Source organism: Pogoniulus pusillus, chromosome 38 (genome assembly GCF_015220805.1).
Source record: "Pogoniulus pusillus isolate bPogPus1 chromosome 38, bPogPus1.pri, whole genome shotgun sequence".
In the NCBI taxonomy this organism is placed as follows: Eukaryota; Metazoa; Chordata; class Aves; order Piciformes; family Lybiidae; genus Pogoniulus; species Pogoniulus pusillus.
The window spans coordinates 3,834,511-3,852,437 of NC_087301.1; the positions used below are offsets into that span (position 1 = coordinate 3,834,511).

General features: G+C 52.2%; 1 protein-coding gene across 1 annotated transcript in view; it reads right to left on the reverse strand.

The window, feature by feature from the left end:
* Positions 1–17,927, reverse strand: part of GRIK4 (glutamate ionotropic receptor kainate type subunit 4) — a 262,197-nt gene that overhangs the window by 17,838 nt on the left and 226,432 nt on the right. Inside the window, 1 exon segment of the mRNA XM_064173386.1 lies at positions 6,889–7,002. Coding sequence (XP_064029456.1) covers positions 6,889–7,002 — 114 coding nt within the window.

Consider the following 17,927-nt stretch of genomic DNA (forward strand, 5'->3'; position numbering starts at 1 on the left):
TGCAAACTACACTTCCAGCATCCTCTACTCTGGCCAGCCTGATCTAGGGTAGAATGTCCCTGCCCATGCCCCCAGCCTGTAGTGCTGCTTGAGGTTGTTGTGGCCAAAGTGCAGAACCCTGCACTTGGCCTTGTTCAGTCTCATCCCCTTGGCCTCTACCCACCCATCCAGCCTGTCCAGGTCCCTCTGCAGGGCTCTCCTACCCTCCAACAGCTCCACAGCTGCTCCTAGCTTGGTGCCATCTGCAAACTTACTGATGCTGGGCTCAATCCCCTCGTCCAGATCATCAATAAAGATATTGAACAGGACTGTGCCCAGCACTGATCCTTGGGGCACACCACCAGTGCCAGCTGCCATCTGGATGTGGCACCATTCACCACCACTCTCTGGGCTCTGCCCTCCAGCCAGTTCCTGACCCAGCACAGAGTGAATCTGCAATTAAGGCCTTGGTGTCTTCTCTGCTTTTCTGGGGCGGTTTGTCAATAAATTATGCTCATTAAGGAAACTGTGTTGGAAGTTTTAAGTCCCAGGCTTGGCAATGACTCTCTCCTGTGACTATACAGTAGTAGTAGTTCTGCTTCATTTCAGCTGCAATCATTTTCAGGCTGCTCCTCCATATTCTTTCCATTCACAGTTCTGGATAAGAATAAAGATATTCTGTTCCCACAGAGGGCACAAACTCTTATCTGGCTGTTTGGAAGATGGGAATGACAATATCTGGAGACTGTCAGATATTTTTAGCTGGTCCCAATACAGCTATGTTAATTGGAAGAGCTGTTTTGTCCTGGAATAGAAATGTTCAAAATGTCCAATAATTGATGAAGGCCTCCTGCAAATCCTCAGAAGGATGCAGGGGAGTTTCATTTATCCCTCAATCGTTCTTGGAGGTTTTCATTTTCAGCCAGAGTCAGTTTTCTGAGCAGATACTGGAACATGAAGGACATCTGGGAAGAGGAGGAGGAGAACAACTCTGTGGCATGATGATGAATTTGTCTGTGTTCAGGTCTGTAACTGACCTCACAGAGTCTGTGCACACAGTCTGAAGGGATTGCAGTGCTCATCTGCTCCCTGGAGCAGCAGTAGTTAGGGCATTTCTTACAGGTCCTTACAAAAGGCAGGCAACAGAACTCTCTTCTGCCTCTGTAAGGCAGAAGGAAAGAAGCAGGCTCAGTCTGGAAAGCCAGGAGCATCAGTCAGTGCTAGGCATCCCTGCAGTGCAGGTGGTTTTACCAAAACAAGGCTAGGAGGACCACGTCTGTTGCAGATGCAGGTCCAGACCCCTTTCTCTCCAGAGCCTTTTCTCTGCAGTCAGCAAACAAAACCCAAGCACAAGCATCTGCGAGTTCTGAGCCTGACTGGGGGTTGCCAGGGGGTCCACACAGGACAAGTGCCATTGGAATGCTACTGGAATCGGCTGCCCAGAGAGGTGGTGGAGTTGCCATCGCTGGGGGTGCTCAAGAAAAGCCTGGATGAGGCACTTAGTGCCATGGTCTGGTTGATTGGATGGGGCCGGGTGCTAGGTTGGACTGGCTGAGCTTGGAGGTCTCTTCCAGCCTGCTTGATTCTATGATTCTATATGATTCTAAGTGAATCCATACCATGATCCCGAGCATGCCTGGGGCCTGTGGTTGCTCCCACCCTTGCTGCAGTGAAGTGGGAGGCTTGCTGGCAGAGCAGCATGAGTTTGTCAGGAGTACTCAGCTCCTCTGCCTCAGCTGTCAAGCCTCCTCTGGTGGAATGAAGGGAGCTATTCATTCCACCCTTCCCAGTTTGACTCTTCTGTGGCAATCAAGTAGAAACACTTTAAGCCTCAGTTCACTTGGCCTGAACTCATCTATTCCTGTGTACTCACCACATCTACATTTTATCTTCTTAAGGAAGAGCACAGTAAGGACTTTCAGGACTGATGAGCCAGAATCTTGCAGCAGCTAGATGCACCTATCCTTTGGCAGATAAGTGAGTCAAAGCCTGCACATGCCACGACCAAACCTGACTTTCAGCAGCCCCCTGTGCAGAAAAGGCACTGGGCACTTGACTTCAGCCCTGTGCCAAGCAGAGTGACTGCTCAGGACTTGTCAGGTCCCACCAAGCCACTCAGAAGAGGAACACAATAAAACAAAGCAAGGCTTTTCCCTTAACAGCCTGCAAGCAGAGAGCCTATTAGAGTCCCTGTGTCAGAAATCCACACTTGATTATATCACAACAAGTGAAATTGAGAAAAATGACAGCCCCATTTAAAGCTGCCATGTTTGGTTATGTGTGATAAGAGACACACACACACTGGTGGCTGGGCTGGCAGGGTGGGGAGGAGAGAAGAAGTGGTGGGGGGGGGACACATCATTTACCACTGGAGTTAGATGGCAATGAAAACAAAATGTCACTGCAGTGGGAGGAGAGCAGGGTGTGGAGGCAACTCCTCAGCAGAGAAGATTTGTTTGTGGCTGTTGATTAGGCTTACATCTGATCTGTGGTGTGATTAGCAGACGTCAGCTGCAATTTTTGACATTGCAGAGATGGTTGTTGAGGCGGACAAGGGAGGGGAGGGGAAGGGGACAGCAGTGGATGAGCTCTGCAAAACACATCCTTAAAGGAAAACCACAGCAATTAGCTGTCTTGCCTTGCCTTGTTAAATAAATATTTACCAGTTTAATAAGTTAATTGCTGCACAGCTCTCAGACATGCTCCTCAAGCTAAGCAGGAGAGGTCTGGACAAAGAGAGACCGAGTGTTGGAGAGAGAAAGGGCAGTTCTGAGCTTGCCTGCTGGGGAGACCTCCCTGCTCCCAGGAAGGCTGCCCCTGCCCTCATCCTTCACAGCCCTGGAGCACCAAAGCAGGGCTTGCTGCAGGGTTTATTCATGTGCAGAACTATCAGAAGGGTGGCTGTCAAGAAGAGGACAAGGAGCAACGGATACAAACTGGGAACACAGGAAGTTCCATGCCAGCATGAGGAGAAACATCTTTACTGTGAGAGTGATGGAGCCCTGGAGCAGGCTGCCCAGAGAGGTTGTGGAGTCTCCTTCTCTGGAGACTTTTAAGACCTGTCTGGATGTTTTCCTGTGTGATCTACCCTAGGTGGCTGTGCTTTGATGATATTCAGAGGTCCCTCCCAACCCTTACCATTCTCTGATTCTGAGGAGGAGATTGGCTGTAGCCAGGTGAGGTTGGGCTCTTCTGCCAGGCAAGCAGCAACAGAACAAGGGGACACAGCCTCAAGCTCTGCCAGGGCAGATTCTGTCTGGATGTTAGGAGGGAGTTCTTTCCAGAGAGAGTGACTGGCACTGGAATGGGCTGCCCAGAGACAAGGGAGGTTCTTCTGCCCCTGTACTTAGCACTGTTCAGGTCACACCTTGAGTGCTGTGTCCAGTTCTGGGCTCCTCCATTCAAGAGAGATGTTGAGGTGCTGGAAGGTGTCCACAGGAGGGCGCCAAAGCTGTTGAGGGGCCTGGAGCACAGCCCTGTGAGGAGAGGCTGAGGGAGCTGGGGGGGTGCAGCCTGCAGAAGAGGAGGCTCAGGGCAGAGCTCATTGCTGCCTGCAGCTGCCTGCAGGGAGGCTGTAGCCAGGTGGGGTTGGGCTCTGCTGCCAGGCACCCAGCAACAGAACAAGGGGACACAGTCTCAAGCTATGCCTGGGGAGGTCTAGGCTGGATGTTAGGAGGAAGTTGTTGTCAGAGAGAGTGATTGGCATTGGAATGGGCTGCCCAGGGAGGTGGTGAAGTCACTGCCCCTGGAGGCATTGAAGCCAAGCCTGGCTGGGACACTTAGTGCCATGGTCTGGTTGATTGGCCAGGGCTGGGTGCTAGGTTGGACTTAATGAGCTTGGAGGTCTCTTCCAACCTGGTTGATTCTGTGATTTTAATTCTATGATGCTCTGATTCTACAAAAGAGAAGACTGGAAGGAGATCTATGATCCTGTGACCTGACCTGGGAGATGCCTGCCTGGGTCACAAGGGAGCTCCTCTACTCAAAGCCCTGAGGCCTTCGTCAGGCAGCTGAAGACCAAGCCCTGCACAATGGCAGGGCACTATTTGCCAAACACTTTTAAGAGTGTAATTATTAATGCTGTTCAGTTTGGTAAATGCCTGAAGGGCAGGAACGTGGCTGTGTTGCATTACTGTGGTATCAGCGCAGCAGCAGATGGTCCCTGCCCTGAAGAACTTCCACTCTAAGTAGATGTGTCAGACACATTTATATCGAGCCCATGTAGAGGCAGCAGCAAATGCCTTCCACTTCCAGAGCAGATCATGCAAACCCTGCACCAACATCCCTGTGTTTCCTCTGGAGAGAGCAACATCAGCTTCGTGCTGTTCAGGGAATGGTGCCTCCTCAAGAGCCTTGCTGAAGGTTATGCTGCAGATGGGAGGCAGAGCAGCCAGACCTCCAACCTGAAAAATGTGTGTGAGAAAGGAGCTTGACTGTGAGCCCAGCCGAGAGAGGCTGGCACAGAGCACCTGGTGGGCCTGAAAACCACAGATCCAGATGTTGGGGTTTGGGCAGAACTGAGTGGTCTGAAATAAGAGGGCAAGAGGGCTAAGATTAGGACACAGAGATAAGGAGCACAGCTGCAGGGAAAACAATCTGGAGAAAGCTGGCAGAGAAGCTGCAAAGTTAGCAGTGCGAGCGGACTAAGGGGGGTGGTCACTCAGATTTGCTCCCAGGGCATGTGGACAGCCCATCCTCTGCTGTGCAACCTATCAGAATCCTACACCTTGTATTAACTCTCTCTATAAGCACTGCTTTTAGCTGCAATAAAGCTTTGACTTATGCATCACGTTGGTGTCTCAGCATCATTCCGGTCCCTGTGCGAACAGGGTGACCCCAGCATCTGTAGTTTTGTTTGGAAAAGATCTCTAAGCTCAAGTCCAACCATCAACCCACCATAGAATCACAGAATCAGTCAGGGTTGGAAGGGAGCACAAGGAGCAGCCAGTTCCAACCTCCCTGCCATGGGCAGGGGCATCCTACCCTACATCAGGCTGCCCACAGCCTCATCCAGCCTGGCCTTAAACACCTCCAGCAATGGGGCCTCAACCACCTCCCTGGGCAACCCATTCCAGCCTCTCACCACTCTCATACTGAAGAACTTCTTCCTCACATCCAGTCTGAGCCTACCCACCCCCAGCTTTGCTCCATTCCCCCTAGTCCTATCACAACCTGATAGCCTGGGAACTTGCAGGTTCTGGCCCTTTTCAGTCAGTCAAGTCATTGCTGCTAAATGCTGCATACCAGGGGGAGCAGTGTTTTAACTGGACTGCAAATACTTGTTTGTCCTTGGCAGGAGCCCCTCAGCACACAGAGATGTATGCACAAGTCTGTTTATGTCCCTACCAAACCCTACATCCCTAACAGCCTTGCACCAGTACAGGCTGGGAGGTGATCTGCTGGAGAGCAGTCTTGTGGAGAGGGACCTGGGAGTGGGTGATAAGTTGGACTGGATGAACTTGGAGGTCTCTCCCAGCCTGGTTGATTCTATGATTCTATGACCTGCCTGCCAGAGTTCACCTCCCCTGGCACTAGAGAACCAGGGGTTTTGCCTGGCTCTTGTGGGCAGAAAAATCTGTCCTCTGCTGAGCTTCAGGAAGAAGCTAGAACAAGAGAGAAGAATGCAAGAGCATCTCTGGGAATTGGAGATAACAAGTGTTGTCCAAGCAAAGCCATGACACCATGCCATGTACACACCTGCACGGGTGAATCCCCTGGGCAGACTCACAGCTGCTCTGCTCTGAACCACAGGCCCACAAGCTGCTAAGCAGCCACCACATAATCCCTGACCTGCCTTCTGGGTGGCAGCAGCTAACCACACTGGACTTGCAAAAGAGGGCTGAATGCAGCAGAGCGAGAACCAGAGCTAGTTGCTAAACAACAGTCTGCTGCCCTGCTGCCCTTCTTGCTCCTCCCTGACCAGTGCAGGAGCCAGGGGGGCTGAGAGCACTTGTGAAAAGCAGGGAGCACTCCAGAACTAAGAAGCCTTCCTTGGGCTGCAGAGCCTGCTGGTCTTTAGGGAGAATAACTGAGAGCAGGCAAATAAGAAGGCCTGAGCGCACAGAAACAGAGCCCACACAGGCCAGGAGCTAATTGCCAACTCAGAGTTAAGCTTGCCACCCTCCTTGCCTCAAGGCAGTGCCCTGGGCCACCTGAGGAGTGACATTTTGCCCTTTTTCCTGGTTGGGATTTAGAAATCAGAAGACTGATCTGCAGGTAGAGCATTAACAGCAAAGAAAGCAACCCCAGGGATCTTTCTGGCCTGGTCTTATTCTCAGGTGTGAGAGGGCAGCAAGGATGCACATCACAGAGGTTAGGAACACAGCTGAGATTAGGGCACTTGGGTCCCAGCACCAGCTAAGTGAGCCTGTAGGTGTCATAGCTCAGCCTCCCAGGCAGTGTCCCCACTAGATGCAAGCAGGTGGTGACTCCAAGCCAGGTTTAGTGCAGTTGTGAAGCCACTCAGACACACTACTGGGTGCTGCCACCCTCCCAGCCTAGCCTGCCCTCAACACACAGTGGGCTCAAAGCCATGCTAAAGCCATCCTGTGACTTCCACTGGGCCTGAAGCAGAACCAGACAAGCTGGCACCTACCCACACTATCCCTGGTAGCACTGATCTGGCAGGGCTCTGCTTGGGGCCCTTCACCATGCCAGGAAGTGTTGTGTGCCTGGAGAGGATAGGGAAGGGGAACCAACAGGGCTAAGGGGTTGAAGAAGAGGAAGCAAATCCATCAAGCTGAGGCAAGGCAGAGAGGCAGTGAAAAGGAGGACATAAAAGTTGAGCTCATTTGTGTTTAAATAAGGAACCAAAATATTGTTATGAGTCATTCATTTTTCTTCTTCAACTAGGCATGTCTGCATGCAAATACTGGAGGGACAGAAATGGTTCTAAAAGAAGTCTCTTACCATATGAACTCGGTAGAGAATGCTAATGCCCAAGGTCATGAATGGCTTAGAGAAGTCAATCACCTTCTCCCGCTCCGCAGTGATCGTCAGCCCTGCCACGGCCAAATCGGCTTTCTGGAGAGGAAGGAGAGCAGAGCAGGTCAGTACCCTCAGCCCAGGACAGGCAGGAGGCAGAGGAAGCAGCTGTGATGGTTTGGGTGTTACCTGCCCCCCAACTCTTGTGAAAATCACCCAGACTAGACTCAGCCAAGCTGGAAATTAGAGTGAAGCTTTCTATTTACAGCTCAGCACAAGATCCAAGCAGAGATTTCCAATCTCTACAGCTAAAGACAGAAACAGACAAGTTAAAGGTAATACAGCAACACAGCAGCCCTCCCAGAAACCAGAGTGCCCAGGATGGGCTCCCAACTGCCCTTCCACCTCCTTTCCACCCCTCTACCTTATGCCAGACTTTGCCTTATGTTCAAGGCGAGTTTGGAGAATTGGACAGGGAGGTCAGGAAGGGATTAGTTACACAGCAGGTTAGAGGGAGAAGGGAGGCAGCCAGAACCAGAGAGCAACATTTTTACCTGTGTTTATGTTCTTGTTTTTACCCATCTCAGCAAGCCTATGAGTGCAGCAGACATCACCACTGGTTCCTTTTCACAGCCTAGCACCTAATTCTTCTCACCTAAATATCCCAGCTAGGCTCCGACTAGCACAGCAGCAAAGCCATGCCCAGAGCCACACACACCTGCTCCTGGAGGGTGCATGTCCTGTCTGACCTGCAAGTGCCATAGGTAGGAAAGCACAACGAAGCAGCAGCATTATCCCTGCACTCCAAGCCAGGACGTTCACAACCCTGCCAGTCCCAGGATTCCAAAACTGCAGATCAGCTTCCCAAAAAAATTCAGAGGGCTGGCATAGAAATGTCCAAGATTCACTTGCAAAGCAGTTGAGATGGGGGAGGGGAAAAAAAATTATTTCTTCCAGTGTTCCTACCTTGTAATATAGAGAAGGGATCTGAATTATTATTTTTATTACTAAGCTCTTTTAAAGTCTGTAATTGCTGTTCAGAAAAATGAAGCCTCCTCCATTCCCCTACACATTTGTTTGCCTGCTTTGCAGGCTGGTGATTATGCAAGGGGAGAAAGAGAAGGAGAAGAGGGGGAAAGAAAAGCTGCTTGTGGTGGTGTCCAGAGCAGGGCCAGGAGGATGCTCAGAGGGCTGCAGCAGCTCTGCTGTGAGCACAGACCGAAAAAGTTGGGACTGTGCAGGCTGGAGAAGAGGAGGCTCCCAGGTGACCTTAAAGTGGCCTTTCAGCATCTGAAGGGGGCTACAAAAAAGCTGGGGAGGGACTTTTTAGGCTCTCAGGAGCCCACTGGAGGTGGGTAGGGTCAGACGGATGTGAAGAAGTTGTTGAGCAGGAGAGTGGTGAGAGGCTGGAATGGGTTGCCCAGGGAGGTGGTTGAGGCCCCATGGCTGGAGGTGTTTGAGGCCAGGCTGGCTGAGGCTGTGTGCAGCCTGCTCTAGGGTAGGGTGTCCCTGCCCATGGCAGTGGGGTTGGAACTGGCTGCTCCTTGTGGTCCCTTCCAACCCTGACTGATTCTATGATTCTATGATCATCTCAAAGTGTCATCCCAAAGGTCTGTGCAGAAGCCAAGGCACCCTCAGGCCCCAGGACCTAGTTAAAAATGAAGTTTCTCTCCTTGAATCCATGTGCCAGTTGTAAACATACCATGCAGAGATAAATCTGTGGATGAGTTACTTTTACCATGTTCTCTGTCACTGCTGCTCTTGCATTATTCTCCTTGAAGAAGACTAAGCCCCTCCTAGCAGAGCTTGGCCAGGAGGTCTTTCCCTTCACTCCACCCCAATAGACTAGCCCACTTCAAGGTAGGCAGGGAGCAAGGGCTAGTGAAAGGCTGGAGGTGCAAGAGGGAAGACCACCACTGCTGCAGCCTGCAGGACAAAGAGGAGAGAAAGGGAAGGTGATCTGCAAGCCTGCCCAGTAAGTGGGGTCACAGAGGTGACACTCAGGATCATAGAATCAACCAGGATGGAAGAGACCTCCAAGCTCAGCCAGCCCAACCTAGCACCCAGCCCTGTCCAATCAACCAGACCATGGCACTAAGTGCCCCAGCCAGGCTTTTCTTGAGCACCACCAGGGTCAGTGACTCCATCACCTCCCTGGGCAGAGGAGCCCATGCAGGACTGCTTCACTGTGAAGCCCAGTGCTAGACTTCAGTTGTTTCCAAGCAGCTATTACAGATTCCAAGGAGGTTCAGGCTGGAATGAATTATGAGCTAAGGAGAATTTCTGCCTAGCCAGACATTTACCCACAGGGTATTTAAAAGGCACCAATTATCACAACGTGGTGTGTAAGCAGTTGAGCCCTGTGTAAACACCAGCAAATTACTAAGATGGGATCAGTTCATCTGCAGAACGTGGCATGTGAGGAATTTTATCCACAAGAGAAGCCTAAAGCTTTCTAAACCTCTCTTGTCTAGACTTAAAAGGCTTTGCAGCTGCTATAGTCCTGGGGAGAGCTCTCCCAGCAAAGCCCCTCATGAAGGTGCAGCTTATTCTAGCAATGGATTGCTTCTTCCAGTCCTCCCAACTGAATCCAATTCTACCAGCAAGCAAGGCTGCTCCATGCAAAAGCTCCAAGGACACTTCCATCCCCATCCAGAGGCCAAAACAAAGGCAGTGCTGAAAGGAGCAGCACTGCCCCCAGGTCTGCCCAGCTAAGTCACCATCCCTCACCTGGCCCCACTTTAGGATCACAGGATGATTTGTGCTGGAAGGGACCTTAAAGATCATCCAGTTCCAACCCCCTGCCACAGGCAGGGACACCTCCCACTAGAACAGGTTGCTCCAGGACTCATCCAACCTGGTCTTGAACACCTCCTGGGAGGGAGCAGCCACAACCTCCCTGGGCAACCTGTGCCAGTGTCTCACCACCCTCACTGCAAACAACTTCTGCCTAACATCTACTTTCAATCTCCCCTCTGCTACTTTAAACCCATTCTTCTTCCTCCTGTCATTACAAGACCTTGTCAATAGTCCCTCCCCAGCCCTCCTGTATCTCCCTTCAGATACTGGAAGGCCACTCCAAGGTCTCCTGGAAGCCTTCCTCTCTCCAGGCTGCAGAGCCCAAACTCTCTCAGCCTGTCCTCACAGCAGAGCTGCTGCAGCCCTCTCAGCATCTTGGTGGCCTTTTCTGGACTTGCCCCAACAGTTCCATGTCCTGCTTGTGTTGGGGGCTCCAGAACTGTACACATGTAGGCAGTAACATCCTTTAAACTGCTCCTCCTTTGCAAATCCATCCCACTCCCTTTGCTTACTGAGCAGAAGCACAGCCCAGCAGAGCTTCCTTCCTTGGGGCATGTAGCTTTTGTGACCAGGTCCCTTCTTTCATCTCCAGAGGGTTCTGGCATTCCATTAGAGCCAATTTCTTTCTGCTCATTCTGCACCTGGCCAGCTTTTGTCCTTTCAGGACTTTTGCCAGCATCACTGCTGCAGCAGCATGCAGGCTGCTCTAACCTGCACATCTGCCTTCTGGGGCAGAGCTCCTGCAGCACAGACCAAGCTGCTTGTGGCTTTAGCTGAGGCTAAAGACTGTCTCTCTGTAGGCTCAGAAGTCCTGCAAGTTAAAAGGTGATTTCTGACAGCAATAATCTTTGATCTGGGAATGGCATGCAATATATTCTCTGCCTTAGTGCCATCCATTTCATCCTTCAGGTTTTGTTTCCTGATGTCCATAAAACCTCCTGTGAAGTCAGCAAATCTCAGCTAGAGAGGAGCTCTGCAACCCTGAATCCCACCTGAGCACAGGTAGGAGTAGGTTTTTTACAGGCTACAGAATGCACTGGGAGGGGAAAAAGTGGATTTTGCTTTGTGCTCCTGCACTCTGTCCACATCTGGGTGCTTGGGAAAGGAAGAACAGGAGGCAAAGCATGGGGAGAAAGGGAGGGCAAACACTGTTTGATTTTAATCCTTCCAGCAGAGTTGCAGCTATAAATGTCAGTGTGAAATAGGCTTAGAAAAAAGACCCAGAGTGTCTGGGGAGTAGAGACAGGCATTTCTTTAACAAAACACTGCTTGAACAGGGCCAGGCTGGCCAGGTGAGGGGAAGTCCAGGTGGGTTGGTGTCTGAGATAAAAGCAGGGAGCTGCCACCACCCTACCTGGCACTGACTGTGGGTTCTGCCTGCGTTTAGCAGCCAGGCTCACACCGCCACTGGAGAGGATGTGAAACACGGGGGCTGAGCTGGGCTCCTGAAGAGGAACAACAATGAGGCAGCCCTAGGAAGCAAATTGCAGGGACTGCCAGTCCGGAGGAGGCAGCCGCCCCCTCGCTGCGGATGCTGACGAGGCTCAGCTCAGCGCTAATGGTGATGAATGGAGCCTGACGTCAGTCCTCAGCCAGGGCAGCCAAGAGCCCACCGAAGCCTCCCACGCTGGGGGGTACCAGTCCTGCTCCAGCCCCGCAGTGATTCACCACCTCCTGTCAGGCTGCAGGAACACACCGCGGTTGGGAAGTCCAAGTGGTGAAAGGCTTTGGGCTGCCTCGGTGTCAAACAGGTTGCCCAGGGAGGTTGTGGAGCACAGAGAGGGAGGATGGTGAGACACTGGCACAGGTTGCCCAGGGAGGTTGTGGAGCACAGAGAGGGAGGATGGTGAGACACTGGCACAGGCTGCCCAGGGAGGTTGTGGAGCACAGAGAGGGAGGATGGTGAGACACTGGCACAGGTTGCCCAGGGAGGTTGTGGAGCACAGAAGCACAGAATGGGATCAAAGATCAAAGATCACATTCTCTGCTTCTGTGCTCCACAATCTCCCTGGAGGTGCTCAAGGACAGGCTAGATGAGGCCTTGAGTGACTTCTTCTAGTGGGAAGTGTCCCTGTCTGTGGCGGGGAGGTTGGAACTTGATGAGCTTTGAGGTCATAGAATCACAGAACTTGAGGTCCCTTCCAACCTAAACCATTCTATGCTTCTAAAAAGAGCCTGAAGGACAGCTCTGGAAGCACAAAGCTGGGATTTCTTTCAGAAGCAGGAGTCACAGAATCAGTCAGGGTTGGAAAGGACCACAAGGATCATCTAGTTCCAACTCCCCTGCTATGGGATCAGTCCTAGATCAGTCCTTGTCTTGAACGGCACCTTGGGTGCTTTATCACCTGGGTGCTTGAGTGTCAATCCCAGCAATGCTGCCCACAGAGCACTACCAGCCTGGACAAAGTCAGGGGCAGTGATTTCTTGGTGTCCCTGTGCCTACAGAGCCTTCTCTATGAAGGGCAATGAGGTTCATGAAGGGCCTAGAGCACAAGTCCTACCAGGGGTGGCTCAGGGAGCTGGGGTTGCTCAGGATGGAGAAAAAGAGGCTGAGGAGAGACCTCACTGCTCTCCACAAGTCCTTGAAATGAGGTTGAAGTGAGGAGGGGGCAGCCTTTCTCACTGGTGGCAAGTGACAGGACTAGAGGAAATGGATGCAAGCTGTGCCAGGGGAGGTTCAGGATGATATTAAGAAATATTGCTTCACTGAAAGGGTTCTCAAACATTGGAACAGGTTCTCAGGACAGTAATGAAGTCACCATCCCTGGAGGTGTTTAAATGGTGTGTGCACCTGGTGCTTAGGGACATGCTATGTTGGTGACCTTGCAGTGCTGGGTCAAAGGCTAGACTGGATGATCTTGAAGGTCTCTTCAAGCAAAGATATCCTGTGATTATGATTCTAGAAAGCTGAACTCAATCTTCCTCCTTCAGGGCCCACCTGACTGCCAGCTGTCACCCCCACTGCAGACCCTCCAGCATCAGCACTGCTGCTGTGGAGGCTTGCCTCACTGGAAACCCATTTGGATGCAGTGCTGAGCACTGGGATGGACACAGAAGTTGGACTGGATGATCTACAAGGCGTCCTCTGCTATTCCATGCAACTCTGCAAAACAAGCAGCAGCCATGGCACAGCAGCATGGCTGCAGCCTGCTCACCTGGGCAGCAGCTCCTGCCCTGCCACGCCTCTGCCAGAGCAATCTCTCTGTGGCTGCAGATCTGTCCCCCAGCACTGCAGGGACAGCTCAGCTGCCGATTCAATGTCCTGACTGCTCCTGCACCAGCTGCCCATCTGAGCTGACAGCAGCTATTTTGGGTTGTGTGGCCTCTGCTGGAGCCAGGCTGTGCTTCAGATGCATATACTTGGATTTAAAAGCAGGGCCAGATAAGGGTCACTCGAAATTGGTGTTTGGGGTTGTTTTTAAGGACAGGAATGAATTCTGTCATATGAGAAGTGACAGCCTGGAAGTCTAAAGGCTGCAGCTCTCTGTCTAGGCCACAGTCAGGAACACAGTGGCCAGCCAGCAGTGCAGATGTCAGCCTCAAGTCTGCTTTCACCTGTCTTTCTGCACTGGACTATCTCGAGGAGTCAGGGGAAGAAGTCTGTGCCAGGTGCTCACTGTGCCCATGGCAAAAGCTACTTAAGGTGAAGCAAAGGGGACCCTAAGCCAGCAGGGAAGAGTGGCAAGACCCAACCAGTTGCCACCACACCCACCCCTTGCCTGTGAACCTGCAGCGTGCTGCAAACCTCTCTGCCCATGCTCTGGCTGTGTTTGCTCAGCAGCCCACACCCTCTTGCTTCCTCACTCCCCCTCACCCCCCACCCTCTCAAGCGCCTCCGTGTCTCCCTTGCCAGCACGATGGTGTGCAAACAGACTCCCCCTCCCTTCACCCACGCACAGCTTTTCTCACTGAGCACCAACACCCACTGCCAAGCAGAGAGCAGGACTCTGCCAGCTTGGAATTATCTTCTCCCTTCTCTCCCCTTCCTGCCATTCCCCATCTTCGGAGTAGCTGAAGGCAGAGAGCCTCCAATTGTAAAGCACCACCTGGTCACCTGCCAGGAAGCACCCCAAAGCTTACAGCTCCTTTCAGGTCTTGATGTTGCTGCTTCTGAGGCCAGACCCTTCCACAAGATGGGCAGCTTCATCTCCCTCACCTTGTAACTGGTCCCAGATACAAACCACTGACACAGACACCAAAGGTCTTGCCTTACTCCACAACTCCTCATTCCCCAAATGAGCCTGTGCAGAAGGGGAGAGCAGGAGCTGCCCCCTGAGCTGCCTTCTACAGCAGCAGCAGCCTCATCCAAACAGACTTGCCCTGAGAACACTCAGAGATCTTCTGTGTTTCCATCACCAAACATGATGGATTATTTGAACTGTGTCAAAGGAAGCCTGGGCAGCTGATGCAGGCTGCCCCAAGCACATGGCTGATCTGCAGAAGCTGTGTGCTCCTGCCAGGGCTGCTCTCTCCTTCCCATGCCCTGCACCCTGCTACAAGTCTTCTGCAGAGAGACCTGTCCTCAAGCAGCCAGCCAGCCAGGGTACTGATCCTAGCTGCATCCGAGGGAGGCAGAACTGCAGCATGGGATTCCTGCCAACAGAGCTTCCTGGCGAAATCAAACCTCACCATCTCTGTTAGCTCAGCTTTACTCCCTGGGGGGCATCCCCAAGCTGGGTAAATTCAGAAAGTGTTGCTGGGGGACGTCTCAGACAAAAGTCCCTCTGCTCAGGGAGGAGCACGGGGGCCAAGCACCAGTGGCTTGCTGGGACCAGACGCACAGGCACCGAGCACAGCCAGCACGGCACAGTGTGACCGAGGCAGCAAACGCAGGCGTGGCAGAACAAGGAGAGGGCTGTCACACTGCTGTGGAAATACATTTGTTGGCTTGTAGCAGAGTAGCAAATTCATTTCAGCTCGAGGATGTCCTGGTGAGAGAGAGAGACAGAGAGAAAGGGAAGACCAGAGAGCCTTCAGGGAGCCAGACACTGTGCTGCAGCAGGAAGGAGCAAGATGTAATTCTTCCAAGTCCTATTGTCCCCTAAGGCCCCAATGCCAAAAAACCCAAGATGCTGGGAAGATTTGCTGCTCCCCTTGTTTGCTTGTTACAGATAGCACGTGTGTGGGCCAGTCCAACTGCTGGAGACTGCAGGCTGTGCCAGAGCCAGCCAGGCTGACAGGGGGAGCCTGCCCCGGCTGGAGAGCAGCTTTATACCCCTGGTCACTCAAGGAGTGAGCCTGGTGTTCAGCCTCTCTGCCCCAAAGGCACAGAGAGACCAATTAGCTCAGTGTCTTCTGAGTACTGCATCCAGCTCTGGAGCCTCTATGACAAGAGGGCTGTGGAGATGCTGGAGTGTGTCCAGAGAAGGGCCAGGAGGATGCTCAGAGGCTGCAGCAGCTCTGCTGTGAGCACAGACTGAAAGAGTTAGGGCTGTGCAGTCTGGAGAAGAGAAGGCTCCCAGGTGACCTTCTTGTGGCCTTCCAGGACCTGAAGTGGACTATAAGAAAGCTGAGGAGGGACATTTTAGGCTCTCAGGGAGTGACAGGACTGGGGGGGGATGAAGCAAAGCTGGAGGTGAGGAGATTCAGCCTGGAGGTGAGAAGGAAGTTGCTGAGCATGAGAGTGGTGAGAGGCTGGAATGGGTTGAGGCCCCATGGCTGGAGGTGTTTAAGGCCAGCCTGATGTAGGGTAGGGTGTCCCTGAGCACGGCAGGAGGGTTGGAACTGGCTCATCCTTGTGGTCCCTGCCAGCTCTGACTGATTCTATGATTCTATGAATCACTACAGAATTGGCTCACACAGAACCATTTTGTTTGAGTGAGACCTTTAAACTCTTCAAGTCCAACAATTAACCCAGCACTGCAGGTCACCACTAAACCACGTCCCTCAGCAGCACATCAGCACAGCTTTCAAAGCCCTCGAAGGAAGAGGAATCCACTGCTGCCCTGGGCAGCCTGCTCCAGGGCTGAACAACCCTTTTGGGGATGAAATTGTTCCTCATGTCCAACTTAAACCTCCCCTTGTACAAGAGGCCATTTCCTTGTTCCTTGGGAGGAGAGACCAATCCCCACCTCACTCTAATCTCCTTTCAGGGAGTTGCAGAAAGCCTCCTTTTCTCCAGACTAAACAACCCCAGGTCCCTCAACCACTCCTCACAAGAGCTGTTCTCCAGACCTTTCAAGTGATTTCTCCCAAAGCCAAATGACAAAGCACACAAATTCCCTGCTCAGACAAGTCCCACTGCTGACCTAGCCACAAGAAGCTCTACAGCTCTAATCCCCCAAACCACCCTGGTCCCCCTCTTCCTTAGCTCTTAATTAGTGCTGTGAGCAGGTCAATAGGATATGTACTGGTGAATTGGGGTCAGCAGCAAATTTATGTTTATCCAGCATCCTCCTCAATCATATCACAGGCCACAATTAGCTGTTAACAGAGTTTTCAGCAGCGAGGAATAAATCAATAGCTGCTCAATTTAGAAGCAATAAAATGAAACACTTTCCCCATACAACTTAGAGCTGCTCTGAGGAGACTCAGCGCCACAGTGGGGATTACAGGGGGAAAAAACCCACAAGACACTGGAAAGGCATCACAAGGTTGGAAGGGACCCAAAGAGATCATCCACTCCAAGCCCCCTGCCAGAGCAGGACCACACAATGTAGCTCAGGGCACACAGGAACACATCCAGACAGGCCTTGAAAGGCTCCACAGAAGGACACTCCACAACCTCTCTGGGCAGCCTGTGCCAGTGCTCTGGGACCCTTCTAGGCAAGAAGTTCCCCTTGTGTTGAGCTGGAACCTCCTGTGCTGCAGCTTCCATCCACTGCTGCTTGTCCTATCCCAGGGAGCAGTAAGCAGAGCCTGTCCCCCCCTCCTGACCCCCAGCCCTCAGATATTGATAAACATTGATTAAATCCTCTCTCAGTCCTCTCTTCTCCAGACTAAACAGCCCCAGGTCCTTCAGCCTCTCCTCACCAGGCAGTGCTTCAGTCCCCTCATCATCCTCCTAGCCCTAATCTGTGCAAAAGGCTGCCTGGAGAAAAGTGCCCAAGGGATAAATCCACTGAAAGAGGAATCTGTGTGCCCAGCACAGGATCTGCTGACTCCTCTGCTTTGAGTGATCCCGAAGTGGGATAGAAGATGAACAAGGGGCTGGAACTGAGGACAAATCCCCTGGGGGCTGTTTGTGAAGGAAAGAGAGGAACTCCTGTGGAGTGAAAAGAAGCTCAGAAAGCAGCACCCCAAGCAGCCCTGAATAATCCCAATGGCATGCACACAGCCAGCTCTGCCCTGGCTGACCTGATCCAAAGTGTCAGCCCCTGGGACTGATCAAAAACTGGCTGAAGCCATTATAAAAAGTCTAAAGGACTTAGGAAGAACAAAGAAAAAAGAAAAGCAGCTTTTTCTATTCCCCATTTTTTGATTCACCCTCAAACACCCTTTGCCTGTGGAAGCAGAAGGAAAAATCCTCCCAGATAAGGCTGGGGCTGCAGAAGAAACAAATGGTTTCTGTGTGAAAATGAAGTTAAAACACTCATCACTACAGAAATACAAGCCTCTAGGAGCTCCTATTTAATGGAGAGGCACTGCCAAGGTTAGCAGGCCAGAAATTTGATGGCTGTTCCTTTCCTTTGTTTGCACAGATCATACAGTGCTCTCCATGCTGTCCTTCTCACCCCACAATAGCAGCATTGCAGAGCTGTAATTGTGTGTGTGTGCATATACATTACCCAAAGAGAGGCCTCAAAACCATGCCAATAGCCCAGAGCATTTGCAAACAGCCCTACAGAAGGCTCTTTAGAAGAAACAGACGGAGGTGGGAGCTCAGCTGGTGTGCAGAGCTTTTGTTCCACTCATGAGACAGGCTGCAGGCTCAGGAGGGATGTATTCAGCACTGCTCAGGCCACTCCTTGAGTGCTGTGTCCAGTTCTGGGCTCCTCAATTCAAGAGAGATGTTGAGGTGCTGGAAGGTGTCCACAGGAGGGCGCCAAAGCTGTTGAGGGGCCTGGAGCAGAGCCCTGTGAGGAGAGGCTGAGGGAGCTGGGGGGGTGCAGCCTGCAGAAGAGGAGGCTCAGGGCAGAGCTCATTGCTGCCTGCAGCTCCCTGAATGGAGGCTGTAGCCAGGTGGGGTTGGGCTCTGTTGCCAGGCACCCAGCAACAGAACAAGGGGACACAGTCTCAAGCTGTGCCAGGGCAGGTCTAGGCTGGGTGTTAGGAGGAAGTTGTTG